Below are 21,723 nucleotides of genomic sequence, written 5' to 3'. Positions count from 1 at the left end.
CTCTTAGCTAAATTATTCCCCCATTCTAGCACATTAATGAGAGAGAGAGCATTTGTGTGAATGAGGTATCATTTGTTGAATTTCCTGAAATCTGTATTTTTGAAAGTGTTCTATTCCAGTTCACGGGCAGGGAATGTACTCGCACCATCTGTGCGTCCAGATGACACTACAACACTTCGTCATCTCTTTCTGCCACTGCTTCATTACTTAACTCACTTTTTCCCTGGTACTTCACCTTTGGGAAGCCATCCCAAAGCATCCTTTCTAAGCTCTGTAATGTTTTTAAAATTAAATCCCTGGTTGTTTATTAAAATGTCACAATCTGCCCACTTCGTCCTAGTGTTCTTTTCCTAATGTGCATAGTTTGTTAATATCTGTATATAAGCCTTATTAACTCCATTTAGTACACTTGTTATTTGTTTTAGAGTAGTAGATATTTCTTAGCATATTGTTGATTACATGAAGACTGTTAATGCTGGCTACTGTGTATAAAATTATTGAAACCACATTCAGAAGCTAAGTTGTGCATATTGTACTAATTATTAGGTTAAATATAAAGCTATAAATCAGCTATTATGATAAGAAATGAGTAAAGAAAGATGACTGATATTAAAAGATTTCCAACTCAGGTAATTATTTCTTCTTGTTAAGTAGTAGAAAAGTGGGTCAAATACTGTTTCCCTGAGTTTCAGCACTTTGTAATTGCGTGTGTTCGGTTTTTTCCCAGTCTGCAGTATTTCAGTGATGTCAATGCTCTTGTGCTGATTTTTCTCACAATTATAATCATATTTTGTCGCTGACATTACATTCAACAAGTAAGTCCCCATCTCTCTCGACTGTTTCAAGGTGATGACACAGTGACCGGTGATGGGGGCGAGTACCTTAGGCCCGAGGACCTGAAGGAGCTGGGTGACGACTCCCTGCCCAGCAGCCAGTTCCTGGACGGCATGAATTACCTGCGATACAGCTTGGAGGGAGGCCGCTCCGACAGGTATTCACAGAAAGCGCTCCCTTTGTGACGATAGTGATAAAAAGAAGTAGACACGATCGTGGACACTTCACGGGTGTCCTGTACTCTCAGCAGTCGGTGTATGATCTTACTGCGTCTCTAGCAACTCTGTGTCCGCTTTAAAGGAAAGGGGGCCTAGAGAGTGTAAGCAGTTCAGTGAAAGTGTAACTTTGTAAGAAGCAGAGTCATGATAGATAAAGGGCTCTGAACCATTAAAGTATGATACTTTTAATCACCTACAACTTTTTCTCTAGGCAAATTAAAAGGATGGTTTTGCCTTAGGGGCAATCTTTACTCAGTGGCATTACAGGTGCTCCCAAATCCCCTTGGGGTTTTTTGTTAGTGGAATCATTTCTGTGAACCGAACTACATTGTGAAGAAGGATTTAAAAATAACAAATTGAGAAGGAAACGTTGCCTGGAACTGACTGTTTGAAAAGGAATTGGAATAGACTTCCCCAAGAGCCTGGATACCAAAAGCAGTTTGAGCAAAATCTGAAGGAGACCAGGTTTTATCACCAGATCCAGGGAGGTTTACATTTTGTTCTGAAATATAAAATCAGTTTGGGGGGTTATTACTAACTAGCACATCAGGTGTTTATTCTTTTTTGAGACAAACTGATTAAGAACATTCCATGGTGCCTCATGACTGCCAATTTAGGTTGTGTGTGATTATTCATACAATGTGATATCTTTTGCCAATCAATAATCTCAGGTTTATAATTTTAATATTGGCTCTATTTTTGGCTATATCCAGCATAGGTGGAGTTTAAGAAATAAATACTTTAGAGAGTAGTCAATGCTAAAGGGATAATTAGCAAAAACAAGCCTACCTTGGGCTTTTTCCTTGAGTACTAATGCCTCCCTCCTATCTTTTTTTTTTTTAATTCAATGTACACATGAGTGCCTTTCTGGACTGGCTTTGTGGTAGGTGCTGGGGTACAAGGATGACTAAGATATAATTGCTGAGTTCCTAATCTAATGGCATGAGAGAAGGGTGAGGCCCACAGTGCCCCCGAATCCCTGAGGCTCAGGCTTCCCAGAGCGGATGAGCTCAGGTCGAGAAGGAATGATGAGTAATAGTGGTGAGGAAAGGCAGGGAGGGCATTTGAAGCTTTAGTGAGGTGAGCAAAGGCTTGTGGTGTGTGAGAGAAACATAGTGTGATGCGGCTGGAGCGCCAGTGTGAAGGCGGGGAGGCCTCGTCTGCATTCTGGATGGCTCTCTCTGACAGCGAGATAGAGGGTGAATTTCAGCGGCTTTGTCAAAGGGCTACCCCCCTCTGGTAACCATCTGAGAGACTATTGCTGCAATGTTCACTGGAGTAGCTAGGACAAGACTTGACCTTTTAACCTGGGTGGTGGCAATCCTGGAGAGAATTTTAGAAATGAAAAATTTGAGAACATATCAGTGAGGCAAAATTGGCCAGATGTGGTGACAGATTTTATGAGGTGGGCGAGGAAGAGGAAGAAGACCCAACTGGCTCATTGGCTGCAGTAACTTAGATGGAGAGGGTCCTTGGGATCAGGATATAGGAGGGGCTGCTTGGAGAGGGAGGATAGGGGAGCTTATGAGGGGCCAGTGCTCTAGATTCTGAATTTTGATACACTGCTTAATTTGAGCCTGACAACCTGAGATTCTTGAAAGACTTTAAATTGCAATAAAACATTTATGGCCTTGCAAAAATTCACAGTAATCTGTGAATAATCATATTACTGTTATCCAAAAATCCTTGTTTTTTTTCAGCTTGATTTCTCTTGTTAAGAATAAGTGCTTAACTTGATCCTTTTGCCTACTTTGAAATACTTAGTAAGGAGAAAGATTTAGAACAATACTTTCTGTAAGACAAGTATCAGTGGTTTGAGGATTCTACCTAAACTGAATACTTCTCAGCTTGTAGAGACAGGGGATATGAAGCAATGAAGACATGGTCAGTTGTCCGGGGCCACACTTGCATTTGTAAAACATGAGATGCATTCATCCTTTCTGAGTTGGCGTTAAAGTCAGCATTTCATTTTCATGGTTGCATTTTTTTTTTTTTTTAAGTTTTGCTTAGCCAATTGAATATGTTATCTTTTTCGGTAATCATTTTTTCCTTCTCATTTCTTTATTTGGTGTGCTTTCAATAGTACCATGCCCAGGTAGGTATTAATTGCATAGCATGAAAACATGACCTTCCTGGATACATCCACATTTCCCTGCTTACTGCTCAATATATGTGTATTGTGTGTGTGTATGTGTGTGTGTGCGTGTGTGCATGTGTGTTTTGGCAAGGGTTGCTTATATTCTAGAATTATGGATTTATTCTCAAATTAGGATTTTTATGTATTAAATTGAGTATCTATTAATATTTGAGCTAGAAGGGGGAATGTTTTACTAGAATGAAAGTCTGTGACATGCCCCCAGCCCGACTTTATTTTAACTGTCACAGCACCACCTTGTGGCTGATCAAACATTAGCGTGGCTTCCCCGAAAGAAAGGTGTTTGTTGTGAGGTCGCTCAGTCGTGTCCGACTCTGCGACCCCGTGCTCTGCTGCCCACCAGGCTCCTCTGTCCCTGGGATTCTCCAGGCAAGAACACTGGAGTGGGTTGCCATTTCCTTCTCCAAAAGAAATGTGATTAGTCTATTTATAGCTGGAGATGATAGAAGAAATTATTCTGATGCCTAAAATGTATAAGGATGCAGAGGAATAAAAATAGCTAAACTTTGATTACATTGAATAGGAATACAACCAAGATCTGATTAGTTGGATTTTGTTTCCATTTTATTTTATTATTGCTTACAAATTAAAAAATGCTATTCAGAGTCAGTGCAGAACTAAGTAACAGTGAACCACAGAAGCTTCCCCATGTATTAAAGCAAACACACTGAATTTGGGGATATTCACTTGTTATAATAGGTTTGAAAGCACCATTAATTGAATTTCTAATAAATCATGCAGCTTACTAGGATAGTAATTATTATAATTTTCAGTGAAATTGCAAACTTTGTACCACCTAATATGTGTCCATAAGCAGCTGTATCATGGTGAAAAAGTATAAATTTAATATCATAAAAATCTTTTGGCTCATCCCTTAGCTGAGCAGTGAGTAAAAATTTACACTTCTATAGATATGTGTTATTGCAAATTGAACTGAACAGCACCACCTCTGACCTATTTAAAAAGTGGCAATTCTGTTGCAAACTATTTGAATTTACTTGCAGTGTTTTAGGAGAAGGCAATGGTAACCCACTCCAGTACTCTTGCCTTGAAAATCCCATGAACTGAGGAGCCTGGTAGGCTGCAGTCCTTGGGGTTGCGAAGAGTCGGGCACGACTGAGCGACTTCACTTTCACTTTTCACTTTCATGCATTGGAGAAGGAAATGGCAGCCCACTCCAGTATTCTTGCCTGGAGAATTGCAGGGAGCGGGGAGCCTGGTGGGCTGCCGTCTATGGGGTCGCACAGAGTCAGACACGACTGAAGCGACTTAGCAGCAGCAGCAGTGTTTTAAATCAGAGTAGACATTTTCTGATCCAGAGACTTAAATTATAGTCATTATTCTAAAGGAGAGAAGAATTTCCTTACTCTTAGAATATTCTAACTTCATTGATTTCATTTAAGTAGATTCTATAATATCATAAAAAAAGAGCAGTTAGAACTATAAACATTGATTAAATACCAATTAGCATTTTATAAGGCAGTAAACAGAGAGAGCTAAAATAAAATCAGAGGGTAGAGATATTCAGACATAGGGTTTTAACTTACTCATTCTCTTTACTCTCTCTAACTTCCCTCACTCTCTGTCTGTAGATCCTAATATCTTTTTCTCCCTACCCTAATCTCCTTTTTGTGATCATTTTGTCTCTTTGTTTCCTGTCTTCTCCCTCTGTATTTCTTTTGTGTTTGGGCTCTAGGAAAGACAAAAAATAGCACCAACATCCCTTTGCTCCTCTTGGTTCAAAACTAGTTGAAAGGTAGACCCAGGTATTAGGTTGATGGATATGAGTAATCCACGTTTATTACTGACACATTGATTACAGGATGTGGCTTTAAATTCGAGTTCCAAGGAACTCTTAAAAACCTCGTTAATACCTCTTTACATTCACACCCAAAGGAGCTCTTAAATACTTCATTCCTAAAGCAGACACACCTCCACTGAGTTATGGGACCTCGCTGAGAGTAGCAATTGAGACCTGGCTGCCCTCTTTCAAAGTTTACACTTTTACAGTGGTGGCAGCCACGTCACTGGGTCTTAACTGAGGCATCTTTTTTTTTTAATCCATTCAGTTTGTGCCCATCCAAGCTAAATATCCATTTTCTTTTTGACACCTGTGTTTCTTCTATTCCAGGGCTGCCTTTAAGGGTAAATTCTACACAGTGATGGAGTCTCTACTTGCTGTTATGAGCAGGCATTTTTATTCCTGCACTCCAGGGCCTGTTGATCCTTTTGTGCTTTTCATTAATATAAATCTAGCACTTTTAAATGTATAAATTCACTGTCTGGATCTATGAATTTCAAAGCCAAGGAAAGAGACTGTGTAATTAATACATCTCAACCCAGTAGAACTTGATGGGGGAAGATGGAGGAGCCCATAGACAACATATCATTTCAAGAGGTTGACCTCTCTACTATTTTTCCCTTCTTGGTTCAATTCAAAACAAAATAAAGAAGAATAGAATTTAAGAGCTGTTGATCTAGTGCTGCCTGGAACAGAACACATACAAGTGAATCTTTAGTTATCTTTGTAGTTTAAAGCAGGAAAAAAAAAAAAAGTCCGCCAGTTGAGACAAGCTTTTGCTGAGATTAAAGACCCCTGTCCCCAATAGTTTAATCCCCTTCCTATCCTCAATTTCAAAGTCAGGCTAAGGTTAGTCACAGTAGCCCATTTATGAAGTGCACCATCAAATCTAGCTGCGCAGCTGTAAAAATAGCTGTAATATAAGCTGCTTCCTGGTGCCAGGACTGAAACCCCTGTGAATGGTTTGCTTGGCATCCAGGCTCCTGCCATGGCCGTGTCAGGAGCCTCTATCTTCCCCAAGAGCCTGTAGAACATAAGATCGTGTATTGACAAATTCTGTTTAAATTTAATTGTATTATAAACACACAGACTTATATAGGTGTAAAAACATATGATCAGATACTTTAGCTTTTGATTGATGTCACTTACCCTCTAATATTCAGCATTTACTTTGGGGGCATAGATCTTACAGCAAAATAGGAGAAGACCCCAATTACTATAAATTATCTACCAAGTGATGATTTCCTCAAAGATAATTGGAGATTTTGACACCTCTCAAAGATGACAATATATGGCTTACAAACTTAGGTATATTTGCAAAAGAAAATAGTTTCTACTAATAGATCTGCTAACTTGATGTTTAGTCCATAATTCTATAGCGCTTCACTGGCCAAATACCTACTAGCTAAAAGTAAATGAAATCTTGCTTCTATAAATACTGAAAGTTTGCCTATGTCTTTATTTTCCCCTGTGGGCCTTGGGCTACTACTTTGAATACAAATCTTTAATTCTTGGGCTACCATGTATAAAATATAGTTTATTTAAGATACCAATGTATTTATCATTTGATTGTACAAATTGACTAGGGCGTAAGGAAATTGCCTCTGTGCACATATCGAGTTTCACCCGTTGCACATGAGTATGTAATTCAGAACTCTGAAATTCAGATTTGCCGACAATGTAAAGCATCGCTTATCAAGGCCTGAATCCCGTTGTGAAGCCAAACCTCAGTTCTGCTCAGTGTCCGCTGGCAGACGTGTGCGCGCGCGTGGTGTGGGTTGGTCTTAGGAACGTTTTTTTGTGCCCTTGCATCTCATTGCCACAGCAGCCAGCGTTCTTTGGTGCTTCACTCACCACACGCAGGACATGCACAGGGAACAGTGCTGTCCTTTGAAATACCTTTATTGGAAACACCAGAGACAAACAGGAGAAACCCTGCTTCCACAGGAAGCACGCATCTGGCCACCATTCATCTCGTGTAGCTTCCAGGGGTGTGCACCGACGATTTCAGTCATTCACAGCTGGAGGGGAGGAGAAAGAGGTGTGGAGACAAAGGAAAAGGAGTGAAAACGAAACCTGTGCTTTCATTTCATTCTCTCCGAGGGCTGTCTTCTGCTCTACTCATATTTTTCCTAGCTGCAGGGATTTAACACAGATTTAAGCACTCTATCCTGGAATTACTTTCTGTGTGAATTTCTTATACTGGCAGTAAGCTACAGTTGCTGGTTTTAAAACATTTCTGGGAAGAAAATGAATCAGATTAGGAGTATCAGATTTTATCTTCTGGATTCCCTTGTGCCCTGGCCATTGAGTGGTAGGAACCAGTCAAAAGATGTGTTAGTTTAGTTGCTGGACAGAGAGATGTGGCAACACAGAGCCCCGTGTTTCCTTCTTCCACGGTTGCGATTTATGTCCCCCTGGAAGTTGCACTGTTAGCTAATAGCACGCTTTTTTCACTCTCCTGCTCGGCTCATCATTCCATCCTCCCAACCCTACTACTGCTGTTGGTAAATCACCATGACCTCCTGCCAACCTACCAGCCTTCGGTCCTTCAGTTCCGACAGGTCTCACACCCTAAGCCATGCCTCCTACCTGAGGGACAGCGCCATGATCGACGACACGGTTGTGATCCCCAGTCACCAGGTATGTGACTTTTTGCCTTTACCTTTCTGTTTTCTGGAGACCTTTTTAACATTCTCTGACACTGGAAATGTCTGGAGGAAGATTTTTAACCTAAAAAAAAAACTGTCTTAATTCAGTCGATAAGCCTAGGATAAGAGATTTACAAGTTTTTCAAAAGCATAAAGAATGTTTGCTGCGTTTCTCAATGAGCAGAGTTTTTCTAAAATAATATACTACTTGTGTCTTCAGCTATGCTGGATTCTTCTATGAAGATTATATATAAAACTCAATTTCTTTGTGTAATCTCTATTAAAGGAAAATGTAAGGTTGGATGCATTTTAAAGTATAAGATAAAAGGTACAGGTTAAACTATGTCTCTCAATGTTTAAAATTGTTTTCTATGAGAAAAGATGTAGAATTTGTTATGAACTTAATTTTAGATATGATTTTATCAGTTTTGACTGTATATAAGAAAGTAGATGAAACCTACATTTTTCAGAGACAACTTCTCAAGTGTAACCCTACATCAATAATGTAATTTAAATTGGAATACATTATAAAGATATATTTTAAATGCCTTAGTCTCATATCATATTTTTAAAAGAATGTTTTCCCATGTAATACCACTTTCCTGTGATGCCAATTTTTGAAGTTCATTATATTTTAATTTAATTGAAAGAAAGTCTTTCTTATTAAATCCAGTGTTCTTTGTGTTTAGGTGACAACTCTAGCCAAGGAGGCAGAAAGGAATTCTTATCGTCTAAGCTGGGGCACTGAGAACTTAGACAACGTGGCTCTTTCTTCCAGCCCTATTCATTCAGGGTGAGTAAATCAATATTATGTATCCAGATCAAGAGGTAAAAAGAGATGAGTGAAAATAACAGCTTTGTCCAGTAGCTTTAGCTGATGGCTAGCTTACAGGGGAAGTGACCTTTTTTAAAAAGGTCATGCTTTATCCGCTTTATCTGCCACGGACTCTCTCCACACAAACAGACCAGCAAAAAGGGTTGAATTCAGCATGGAAGAACTGACCATTGTTTTAAAATAACGCATAGGACTACGTCAAATAGCTTGTTAACTAACCAGAGTATACCTGTGGCCTCCTTATTATTCATATTTTTGTCATTAAGATACATTGAAAAGAGGGGCAAGATCCATTTGCTTTTGAAAGTTCTGTTTACTAAGATTAAATGACTAGTTTAATAAATGCCTTTCCTTGCATATTAATGCATTTAAAATAATGTTTACAGGAGTCTGAGTCATATAGATATACAGAGGAGTTCACATGATGCTTGAAGTAGGAATATGTTAAAAAGGGAGATTTGAGTGCAACCAGTTAGGTTCTCAAGATGACTTTATCGTTTTAAAATCATTCAGGTAATATATATGCCACTACTTAAGAAATGCTGCCTATTTATATTAGCTCATTAAAAAGTAGGACTTTGAGTTAATGATTTTAAGTATTGTTAAAGATATTCTTAAGTTAGAAGAATTCAATTATTTGGAATATAAATTCCTTAAGGGGTTTTAAATTGTAATACTCTTCACAATTGGTCTTTTCCTTACATTTTAATGGTTTCAAGTTGTATAATAATTTCATAATTATGAATAAACTTTTAAAATGTTTTTCTTTAATTACTTTTTAAACCCTGCTCATATTTTATCTAACTAAATGTAATATTTTGATTTAAATTATTATCCCAAACTCCTTATCCATAATCCACAGAATGATTTTGAGTAATGGATCCTTTCTTGTTTCTATTATTCTAAAATATTCTCCTTTCAGGAAAGCATTCTAAGATACTGTAGTTTAAAATTTGGGACTTCTTAATCTGATCTTCTGTTAAAGGCTCTTAAAATTAGTTATTGAAAATAATCATAATACTCTTCTTTGTTAAATAAGTAAAAGCTAGTTCTTGATGCAAATGTTATTCAGGGGAATAAAAACCAATTAAACCTCATTCAAATTTACTTATTTTAAGTATAAAATGAGATAATTAAAATCTGACAGCTATAAGTGGTTCAGAAAGCATAACATCACATACTAAATTTTTCAACAATAATAAAAAAACCTTGGGCCTAGAGTGTTGATGGATAATAGATCAGAATTTAGAAACCATTATCTAGTATTTGAAGTCCATGTCCAGCCTACAAAGTGACAATATTATTTTAAGCAAAATAGACATAGAAAAATTGTCTTTTTGCAGACCAAGATTTTAAAGATGCTTATTTTTTTTACTATGAAACATGATCACTGACTCTAATCCTCAACTCTGGCTGTACGTGGTAATCACTTGGGGGCTTTAAAAATACTGATGCCCAGGCCCCAACTGAAACCAGTTATATCACAGTCTCTGTTGTTTGGGCCTTGGCATTGGTATTTTCTACAAGCACCAGTTGTCAAATATATTTGTTTTATATAAGCTATTAGAAAGGAACAACATTGTGTAATAAAGCTTCGACTATAAGTTTGACTTAGGTAATTAACATATGACTAGTTCCCTCAAATATCTTTTTATCCTTTCCATTTACTTAAGTATTCTCTCTTCACACACTGTTGACTTCTACAACACACCAAATTTTGTGCCAGGCACTAAGGAAAACAGATGAGTAAGACCTAGCCAGTACCTCTGAGAAACTTGCTGATTTGTTGTTATTTGAATTTGGAAGACAGTCTCTGAAAAAGCAATAACGTGATGGTTAAGAATGTGCTTTGGAATCATATCAAACAGAATTCAGATCCTGGCCCTGACACTCAATATGTGGCACTGGGCAGGCTGTATAAAATATTTCAGTTTACTTATCTATAAGATGAATGTTATATTATAGAGTCCATAGGGGAGACTTAAGGATTAGATGCTTCTTAATTAGTTAGCATTTTGCCTAGAAAGAATAAGTACTCAATAGATTTTAGCCATTAGTATTTATACAATCCACACACACATCTTTAGCAAGTTTCTAATTAGTGAAACAAAAGTATTCTGAATTCTCTGAATGGGAATAACCAGTGTGATACAATTCATAATGGCAATATTTGACTTATTTTTTATCAGGTAATCTATCATAAAGTTGTGTCTCTACTATAGTATTTGAATGAACACTGCAAAAGATGGCTCCAGTAGAATGGATAGTTACCACTAAAAATTTAATATTTCTGAATATGATGGTATTTGAAAGCTACTGTGATATTAATATAAACAGTATTCATTATATATCATATAAAAATGACTTCTTATAATTGTATTTGTTATACATCAGGTTCCTGAGTAATAGTTTTTATGTAATTTTCAAGGAGCTGAGTTTCTCTTTAATTAATTAGGTGAATTCCTTCCTAGGCCACTTCAAAGCCTGCCCAAATTGTAAGAAAAAAATAATTTTTGATAGAGGGGATAATAAAGTTAGCTTTTATATGCATATGTCTCTAGTTTTGTGTATAATGATCTATTAGATTAGATGAAGAGATTTTAGATTAATAGAAGACACAACTTCTACCAATAAGCACCATTATTTCCTTTTACTTCTACTTTCCAATGACTAGTGTTCATCACAATAGGAGAAAAAGTATCAGTGATTAAAAAATCTGTTCTGACCCGTAAATACAGCTATTATCTAGCAAAAGAAAGGCTGACTGTTAATATTTTTGTTGTTTTTAAAGAAGTTACCTTACTGATTCACAGTGTGATTATTATTTCTAGTATCCTAACCATGATCACATCCAATGCAAGCTTGGACAAGAACTTAAATTTTACATTTCTTCCCCATTTCATTAAGTGCGTAATGAATCAACAGATGTAAGCCACAAATTTCTATCAATAGCTAGTTTTGTGACTCATTTTAAATATTATTTCAAAAGTCTTTACTGTTACAGTTTTTTAATGTCAGCCAAGTGCCAACAAATAAATGTCAGTTCATGATGTCAGTTCATATATAAGACATAGGAACTAGAAGTCAATAGGAAAGCAATCTTTTATAGGTCTTCTTTTCATAAAAACATGTTGAAGGTGGTTTCGCTGTGAACCTAAAACTACTCTAAAAAATATAGTCTATTTTTTAAAAATGTAAAGATGTTAGCTCAAATAGTGGAAGTTGATATTTGAAATAAAAAAAAATTTGAAATTCATTGAAATTAAAGATATTTTTCATTTGATGACATCAATATTTATCTAAGTACCCGTGGCAGTTAATTTAGTTGTTCATGTATTTCAAACATTCTTTTTTTTTTTTAATGGTACATGAAGGTAAATTCTTTGGGGTGAAGAAAATTGTTTCATAAGCGGTAAAACAACTGTTTTGTCAAGTTAGGTTTCTGGTCCAAAGTATACGTATATCCATTTGTATATCAGGTGTTGAAAACCCAAGTGGACTCTGTGAAAACATATGGAGTGTTTTGAGGAAGAGCAGACTCAAGTAGAAGAGGATGAAAGACAGGACTGTAACGTGAGATTAAACAATGTGACCAGTGAGGAAGACAGGGAACGAAAGTCTTGAAAAAGCACTAAGACTTCATTGCATAGTTTTTGTTACCTATAGTAGGTAATTAATGTTATCTACTCTGCCTTATAGTTTATGCTACTGTTTGTCATTGGAGCTAATTTTTAAATTGCACCTTTTCTATTTGCATTTCTTATGTAGCAGCCCAAAGGGCATTACCATTATTTTGAAAGTATTAAAAGTGTGAGTGAAAAGCTATGGAGGCAAAACTATGTCTATCAAATCAAAGACTTTTTAACTTTCATTATACTGCCCCTTGATGTTGTGTAGCTTCTTGGATATTTAGACTTTGAGTACCCACATACGCCAATGTTGAATAAGGCCACAAATCCCTCTCCAGTGATTTTATATCCCAATTCCCTAACCTGGGAGTTACTCCATAGCCCCCATATCTGGGTCTTCTCTCAGCCTTTTCATAGAGCTGTATCTCATTTGTATTTCCATCCTTTTTTTCAGTGAATATGGTATTGGTATATGAATATTTCATTTGAAAGTCACTTCTGATTTCCTTCTTTATATTTCGCTTTATCCATTCCTTCTCTGTGCTAAAGTATCTATTCTGTTGCAGCCGCACCTCTCCATGTCTTGATCGTGACAACAGCAGGTGAACTTCCACATCATTCCTTCTCTGAACATGTTGCCTCTCCTCTTCCCCTTTCTCCATGTCCTTCTCCTTATACCTTGCCTCGGGATGCTCTAGTGTGACCATACCTAGCCAGAGAGAGCGAGAGAGAGAGCACACGAAGGAGAATGATTTATTGTCTCCATGCCATGACCATTACTGAATTCCCCATTATGGTACAGGGAAAGTGGGTATTTTTTTATTTTGTTGGAAATAAGTGGGTTTATGCTAAAATGAATGTAGACCTAATGTGAGAGGCTGTCTTCATCATAAGTCTCCATATCTCTGCTGCTTTCCAGAGAAAAAGGGCTACATAGAGCTGAAAGATGTCATTCCCAACAATTATGCAAATTGGTTAAGCTATTTTCAAGTTATAGTAAAGGTTATGATTTTAAGTGTCACTTAGCAGAGTTTTTTAAAGCTATAGTCTAGGTGAACCAAAGGCTGAAAGTTTATTAATAGTGCACTTGCTTGCTAGTACTGCTTTAAATGCAACTTTTGTTATTTTGGAAATAGTACTATAGAATGATTCCACTGTTCTAAAAGTATCAATGACTCTATGCTATTTTGATAAAGTTATTTTTTAAAGCTCTTATCAGACTACTGTTTATAGTATTTTTATTGTACAGTCATCCATCAGGATACTGAAGATTGTCTACAAATCAGACAATTTTCAATTTTGACAAATTTATATCCGTTTTTTTACTTTGTCTGCAATACCCACTAAATATTTTGTTTCTATTCATGAACATAGTGATAAATACATTTTTGGTGATTTTAACAGGTTTAAGTCACTTTATTTCAAAGTTATTTTTCATCAGTTTTTCCGTTGACGGAATTTGGAAGATTAGGAAGAAATTAAGGAAATTATAGAGGACAGGTTTTCTCACAGCAACCCAGAAGTCAGATTTAATTGAAGGCCCTCTTGCTATGTATGTGTGGATCACTGAAGCACCCTGATGACAGACTTTTTTCCTATTTTCACTCAATAACTAACTCTGAATGCTGCAATCTCCTCCCCATCCTTACCCCATGGTCCTGGATGAATTAAACGTAAACCTAAGGATTCATAACTTTTGGGGTGGAGGATATAGTCCTCAAAAGACCAGAATCATTGTTTTCTGCTGCCTCCTCTGAAGCATGTATCTGTCTAGCTAATCAACTACATATTCCTAGGCAAGTCATCTGCATAATAATGGTGGATTGCTTTTGTTTTATTCCTTTTAAATTGTGATAACACTGTATCTCACAATTTAGAAAACTTCAATAAGGATTTCTACTTTGCATGACTGCTGAATTTCCTTTGAAGAGTAAGATAAACAATTAAAACCAAGTATGTTATGTGATGTTTTTTTTGTCTGTACAGTCTGAAGTCAATGTTTAGTGTAGTATGTGTATACATTTTCTGCAAAACTACTCTTGATTGTTTTAGCCATACAGCAAAAATAGTATATATTTCTTGGAGGAATAGCAGTTTGTTTTTCAAATAGAAATGCTTCCAGAACTTCTGAAATGGAACATTCCAGTAGGTCAACTAACCTAGTTAGAATTTTAATACCAGAATGCCACATTAGAGTTTGAGTTTAATCAAAGTCTCTCATTTTGGGGATAAGAAAACTGAAACCTAAAGATGTTAAGTGACTTGCTAGAGGTTACAGCAGTAATTCAACACAGGGTTAGATCTCGTGATAGATCCAGGCTGGAGCCAGGAAAGAATGTGGTACTTGTTGAATTATCTTGTGCTCTGTAATAATAGTGTTTTTTACATCTTCTTTAGTGCAGTTCATAAACTAATCAAAACTCCATATTAAACTACTTTAGCAAAGCTCTGGGTTCATTGTAGATATTTAATAAGTGTTAGTTTCTCTGTTTAATTTTTTATATTATACGCTAATTTTAAGACATTCAAAATCTATAAAATTATGTGCATTTATTGAATTCTATCTGCTTGACCCACAATGATTTAATTCTTGCTCTACCCTTAAGTGGTGATAGGATTATCCCTCATTGACAGATGAGGCTTCAGTCACAGCTCACAGTGGAAGTGAACTTCAATCCATTTATCAATACATTTTACTTTAGTTCTTTTCATCTCCCAGTGTTAGGGTTAGGGTTATCTTGTTACATTTTTAATCTCCTGAAAATATGAGAAAAATCTGGTATGTGAACTAATTTCTCTCATGAGTCACCCTAGCCTTTCACTTTTTCCTGTGATACAACAAAAAAATGTCTCTTACAATCTGCTTTTTCAGATTGTTATACATCACAAAATAACTTATCCACTAATCTATTACCTCAGCTTCGCTGGTGGCTCAATGGTTAACCACCAGCCTGCCAATACAGGCCACTTGGGTTCGATCGCTGGGTCGGGAAGATCCCCTGGAGGAGATGGCAGCGCACTCCAGTGGGAAATCCCATGGACAGAAAGGAGCGTGGCACAGAGTTGGACACGACTGAATGACTAACACACATCCAAGTAGTAACACCTTTTGATATCCTGATATTTTTAATGAAAATATTCAAATGCTAAGCCAGTTTTATATTATAAACTTTTGTTTATATTTATACATAAACAATTTTATATATAAACACTTTATATATAAGCCAATTTTATATTTACAAACTTTTATATTGGATTAACTGATCAGCATGTTGACTTTTATCAAAAGATTTCTCGTCAGTACCTAGAAAAAAGAAATTGAATAGTTATTTCTCTTATTCTGTCTTAGTTGAAGAAAAGACTTTTACATATAATTCTGCATAGTCAGCTTTTTAGTTGTTTACTCTAATGAGATCTGACGGGTGTTAAATTTCTACTTTAGCCTTCTTTTCAATTAGAAATAAATATATACAGCTTCTCACAACTTACCTTTTTCATTCTTCCATCATTCACTATTTAAGCAGCATCTTCAGTTACACTATTTGAGTCTGCTTTGCTTAGAGTATTTTCTTACTAAATTTGTAAACATTTTTATTCATTTTGACTATCAATATTTAGCTCTTTCATGACTTCCCATCCTTTTGTTTCTTTCTTGATATCTTTCTGATTTACTTTCTTCTCTATCTGCCTGCCCCTCTCTTCCTTCATCTCTCTCTCCCTCTCTCCTCTAATAATTCCCTCAATAGAGCTTGTTGCTATTTATTAGTCTATTGCACTTCCTTTAGTTATTTCATAAAGACACAAAAGCTTGTTTTTGTTGGAAATTTTCTCTGAATTAGACACATTGCCTCTTTAATTTTTCAAATTTGCTTGGTGTTCTGGTGCAATACTTAAATATAATTTTCTAGATCTATGATGACACCAAGACATATGTAGTTAAATTTATCTACTGCAGCTTCAGTCTTTAGGCCCTTTTACATCCCAGTCTTTGGTCTTTCTTCATATAGTTTTCACTCCTAACAAAATCATTACTTTGGTGTATCCAAACTCTTGGTTTTTTGCTTACTCTCATTTTCTACTAATCCTCTATCAAGGGAAATAAATATACTCACTCTCTCATTTTCAAGCAGGGAAATGCCTGTAGAGGAATATTTAATATTGAAGACAGTCCTTCTCAACTATTTAGCTATTTTATGAGCTGAAGTGTTTGAGTGTAGTAATTTGAATGAAGTCTGACTGGATTGGTTGTCAAGGAATCAAAGAAGTAAATAACCTACTTTAGCCTTCTTCTCAATTAGAAACAAATATATACAGCTTCTCACAACTTACCCTTTTCACTCTTCCATTCGTTCACTATTAAGCAATTACTTCTTAACTGCCTACTGTGTGCCCCATTCGCATTGCACTAGGCACTTGGGACACGGGAAGAAATACGGAGCACGAGGTCACTGCCATTGTGACGCTGTTATGGTCCTGTGTGTGGTTTAGCTCATTTCTCCTTGAGCAGGGGAGTAAGTGATTCCGAGTAAGTGAAATCATCCTGTGACATTTGGGGCTTAGACTGTGGGCATCTTGGCAGCAGTGACTATGTCTTTACTTTCTGTATCCTTGCTCAGTTCCTAGCAGAGCACCTGGCACTTACAAGAAGTGTGGAAAATGTGACATGAAAAGCAGCATGGAAATTTGGGGGTAAATGAGAACAAAAGAAAATTTTGAAAGAAAGTCAGTAACATAGAAATCAGAGAAACTAATCAAACATGTAGGTGCTTAGACATTGTTACAGCCAAGTATATAGCTACTTCAATTCACTCCTTATAGAATGCACCACTAGAAGATATTCTAAATGGAATATATATGCTGTAAACCATTACCAGAACAAATATAGTGAAAATATAATAGCATGTACCATGAATGGGGAAACACCCTGAATGCTTTAAAAAAATACAGGTAGTATTGGATATTGATAATATTAATCAGATGTATTATAATAATTCCTTACTAGTTTGAGTCCCTGTTCTTCATCAAGGGTGCTAGTAATCAAAAGATGAAAAAGAAATCAAAGAAAGTAGAGAAAGTCAGAAATACAGCAATGAGTTCGAAATAGCACCGGTTGAAACGTCAGTCATTTTTTTCTAGTTTTTATAAAAATCAACATAAATATCATAGTCAAATGAAAATAATAAAATGGAAAAGAAACCTTTATAGTCATCTAGACGTTTTACCAGTTCTTTCATTCTTTTGAGTGATAGTGCATTTTAAAAAGCAAATAGAAAATAATTTAAGAATTCCTACTTAAATACTAGTAATGAGAAAAGCAGCCCACATTTTCTCATTGTGTTTTGATAAAGACCAGAAGCATCCATACTTCAGAACTGACCTGTTGCTCATACTCCCCAGTTTGTGCCCCATACTAAAAACTGAGAGGACTGGGTTTGAACTGGTAGGTCTAGACTGGCTCCTGCAAGGGGAAAGAAGTGTGAGACCTCTTCTCTTGGTCTCGTTCTGCTTGACCTGCTTCAGATAGGCACTCTGAGTCCTTCACAGACGTCTGCATTACTAGCAACAGGGGTTCTGTTTAATAGCATGCTTAATGAGTTCTGTGTTCTGCTATGAAGAGGATGCTAAGATATTTTTCCTTCACTTATTTAAAAATAACACAAATATATTGTGTTTCTATCCCATAACTTACTTTACTAAAATACCTTTCAAATGTTTTACATGTTTGTTATGGATGTAATATCTGAGTGTGATGAATCTGGTATAGTTCTGTGCTGGTTAAGTATTAGTAGATCTTACTATACCTATGTGTTGCTCTCCTCTTTCTGTTTTGGTATAAAATTCTTGCAAATGCAAGGAGCATTGGGAAAGACAGTAATGCTATTTGTGAGAGGGTGTGCACATTATTTGTGTGTGTCTTTGTGTATATGTATATGACCATCAGATTGCCTGGTTTAATTTTTCCTCCTTGACAAAATGAGTGCCTCCCAGACTTTGAGTTTTATACTAACCTAGTGAGACGAACTCAAACTAAGCTGCAGAAACATCCTGAAGGAACCAACTTCAAAGTTGAGACAAACACTTTCTCTTGGTACAGTTAAAATAAACAAGCCAAATCACCTTGGATCATTATTCCCTTATTCATGAACCATTAGGTTGGCAGAAAAGAAGCAAAAGAAGAGATGCCTTTACATTTCTGAATTACTAGCTATGATTTTCCATGTTCAATTTTTTATAATTTGGGGAAAATCATGATGCACAGATGCCTTCCATTATCATGAGCCCAGGATTTCCGCCTCAAAACCCAGAGCAGAGGGGATTGATAATCTTGTTTTCTGTCTTACCCTTATCAATTAAAATGGTATAGAAGAGATATTTCCACCTAAGAAGTGAAAAAGCACCTTTGAATCAGTAATTGGGCTCTTTCCAAAGCATTTGATTATTTTGGTTTTCCTCTTTTTTAGAATGTAATCAGTTAAAAACCTGCATCCTGGGTATGACAGTGTTGTAGCAAGATGCATGTACACGGGTTTGGTCTTGAGAGAAAGCCTGTGAATTTTTCTTAAGTCATAGAATTATGCAAAAATGATCTGGACACAATGTAATTTTTGAAAGTCAAGTTGAGTTAACTTAGAAAAGCTACAATTTAGTCTTCCCTCTCTGCTCTGTCTTTATATTATTTCAAACTATGGATTTTTCAGGACACATATAGAAGGAAGCAAATGCCTCTGCATTTATAACAAAAGGAAACTCATATTCTTTATGTAATTTCATTCCACTTTCTAAGTCAGTTGGATGTATTTTTAATCTACAAATTCATGTTTAATTTCACCATTGTCAAATTAGGAGCAGAACTGTTCTTTAGTAACAAATCAAAAAATACAGAAATTAAAACATCAACCAAACTGAAATAAAGGCACTGGTATAAAGTAAAATTACTTTTTAAGGGCATGTTTTTCGCTACCATGCATATAAATAAGAAATGTTTTAAGAACAGAGCATTATGGAAAAAAGCTAACTTGACAAAGCTTGTTTATCTGCCTTCGATATTTCAAAACACCACCTAATCTTCCATTTTGATTTTTAGTTTCCTGGTTAGTTTTATGGTGGATGCCCGAGGTGGTGCCATGCGGGGATGCAGACACAACGGGCTCCGCATCATTATTCCGCCTCGGAAATGTACTGCCCCAACACGAGTCACCTGCCGACTGGTCAAACGCCATAGACTGGCGACGATGCCTCCCATGGTGGAAGGAGAAGGCCTGGCCAGTCGTCTGATTGAAGTCGGACCCTCTGGTGCTCAGTTCCTTGGGTAAGGGTTTCTGATAAACCTCCCAGTTAGTCACCGGTGAGCTTGTCCTCTACATGAAATCACTAGGATGGAGGGGAAAAAGGTACGTCAAACTTTTGGAAGAAGGTTGGCCCCTATGAAATTTTTTAAGAATTGAAAGTAATGCCTCAATGTTTGACCGCACTTAAATGCCTCTTGTTTTAAGGCATTAATGGGTTAAGCATTCAGGTTGATTATTATTCTTTCTCTTTGGATGTGATGGTAGCTGCCAGGCTTCCACTATGAATAATCTTACTCTGGTTGATGGTAGGTATTTTTTAATCTGGATTTAAGTGGGAAGGTCGTAGGGAAAAAAAACAGTTGGCCCTTGAACAAGGCAGGGGTTAGAGGTGCTGACCGCCCCCCACACAGTCGAAACTTTGCAAACACCTGAGGGTTGGCTCTGCCTGTAAGAGGCTCCTCCACATCCCAGGTGCTGCATCTGTGGCTCCAGCAGCCCCTGGTGGACCACGTGGTTCTGAAATATTTGCCACTGAAAAAAATCAAATGGGCCTACCTCATTGTTCAGGAGTCAACTGTGCTAGTCTGTTCTGAGCATAAACTTGGCGTCTTTATAGTTACAACAAACAGTCATCGTCTTCACTTTGGAGAGCAGTGTTCTTTATAGAACATACAAAAATTTAATCTATGTGATTTGTGTTTTCTGTTATCAAAATTACTACCATGAGTTAAAAATTATCCTGGCAGTTTTATTTGGCATAGATTTCATTAAGAGGACAAAATCAAGAATGACTTTCACCATGCTCATTTTAGCAATTTTGAGCAGAAATAAGCTTTTCTTCTATTTGTACTGCTGCTGTTATGTTACCTGGTATCTCAGTATGCCAAGAAAAAGTAGCGCCTGCTGAAAACTGACAAAACGAAGTTTTGGAGGGGGACAAGTTTCAAAACATTTTGAAACAAATCGGTTGTATTTAAGTCTTGTTATATAAAGTCTTTGTGCTAAAAAACTGGGAGAAAATCCTATTAATTATGAACTCTTTTGCTTTGCTAGTGTCATACTGGGGAGAGGATTTCTTACTTTAGAACTCAGGAAATGTTCTAAAGCCTCGTAATTTGGAGCAAACTATTAACAGGTTGTTCCAAATTATGTTCACACCTGAAAAGGTGTGTGTATGTATTTCCCAGTTATGGAAACTACCTCCCATGTCCTCCTATCACAGACCAGAGATTTAGAAGGAGCCTGTGAAGTTCTGGGTTGCATCAGAAAACTCCATTATGGGTGGAATAATTCCCCAGTGATTTGTTTCATATTCTGTAACAGGTCCTTTCTCCTTCCTCATGGACAGATAGTTGTAGGTTTTTTAATAATTGACAAATCTGTTGAGAAATACCCATGAAAACTTCTGGCCTCATTATGGAGTCAGAGTTTTTATTGTATTCCCAACAGCTTTGTCTTTCCTGTGGAGCATATTTTTTTTTTTTTTGGCTCATGCCCTGGCGGTGAACCTAAGCAGGAATAGATCCGACCCCCAAGCGCCCTCCTTCCACGCGCCTCCATTGTACACTCTGGGTCTCTGTTCTCGCTCTTTGTGACCAATGGAGGGGGCAGAACCAAACGCAGTGTGAAACCAAACTTCACTCTGTTCATCAGCTGGTGACGCTGGGGTTCTGTGCAACACAACACCTGAAGCTTACCTATGTTCTTTCTTTCACTGCTGCTTTGGATGTACTCAGTAAACTTCACCTGCCAACGGCTCCTCCCCCACTTAATGAGGGAGAAAGTTTGGTCAGCCGCATCCTTCAGCTGGGGCCTCCTGGAACCAAATTCCTTGGGTAGGAGTGACTTAAAACAAATCGATGGCTGCGGGCCCCCATTCTCCTCCTTCTTCTGCAATATGATTTCTCTTTTTGTCATTGTGCCCATGACATGTCCCTCTCTATGATTTAAATTCTGTACAACCTATCTTTAGTGGACCATTTCTGACCCTTGTGGTATGTGACTTTTATTTTTGAGTGATGTTTTTATATCTTTTCCCTTAAAGTGCTGTGACCTTCATTTTCATTTAAAGCATGAGATCTGCCTAGTTGTACTATGTGCTAGTTATGGTGTTGTTATGATAAATTCGGAGTCTGTATCAAAGCAACCTGGACTGAAAAAAAAAATCAAAAGCCTCTCTGGATTTTGAGAGTGAATGTGACCGAAAAATAGTAGGGCAGTGCATGTTCTGGATCCTGAATATAATAGGCATTGGACACAACCTGGCTGCCTGCGGAGGTGCTCCTTTAGGGCCACACTGTGTACACATGCC

General features: G+C 36.9%; 1 protein-coding gene across 50 annotated transcripts in view; it reads left to right on the top strand.

Annotated features, from left to right (window-relative positions):
- Positions 1 to 21,723, top strand: part of ANK2 (ankyrin 2) — a 684,658-nt gene that overhangs the window by 610,795 nt on the left and 52,140 nt on the right. For 28 of the 50 annotated variants that reach the window (XM_043870805.1, XM_043870816.1, XM_043870789.1 and 25 more), the window contains 4 exons: positions 847 to 991; positions 7,549 to 7,651; positions 8,349 to 8,452; positions 19,208 to 19,432. In XM_043870805.1, the coding sequence (XP_043726740.1) occupies positions 847 to 991; positions 7,549 to 7,651; positions 8,349 to 8,452; positions 19,208 to 19,432 (577 nt within the window). Of the gene's footprint in view, positions 1 to 846; positions 992 to 3,135; positions 3,148 to 7,548; positions 7,652 to 8,348; positions 8,453 to 12,689; positions 12,726 to 19,207; positions 19,433 to 21,148; positions 21,248 to 21,723 lie in introns of all 50 variants that reach the window. The other 22 variants (XM_043870793.1, XM_043870810.1, XM_043870785.1 and 19 more) reach the window with 7 other exon arrangements.

This window comes from Cervus elaphus, chromosome 17, assembly GCF_910594005.1.
Source record: "Cervus elaphus chromosome 17, mCerEla1.1, whole genome shotgun sequence".
NCBI classification, from domain to species: domain Eukaryota; kingdom Metazoa; phylum Chordata; class Mammalia; order Artiodactyla; family Cervidae; genus Cervus; species Cervus elaphus.
Note: the sequence above shows the minus strand (reverse complement) of the source record. Positions and strands in the feature narration are given on the sequence as shown.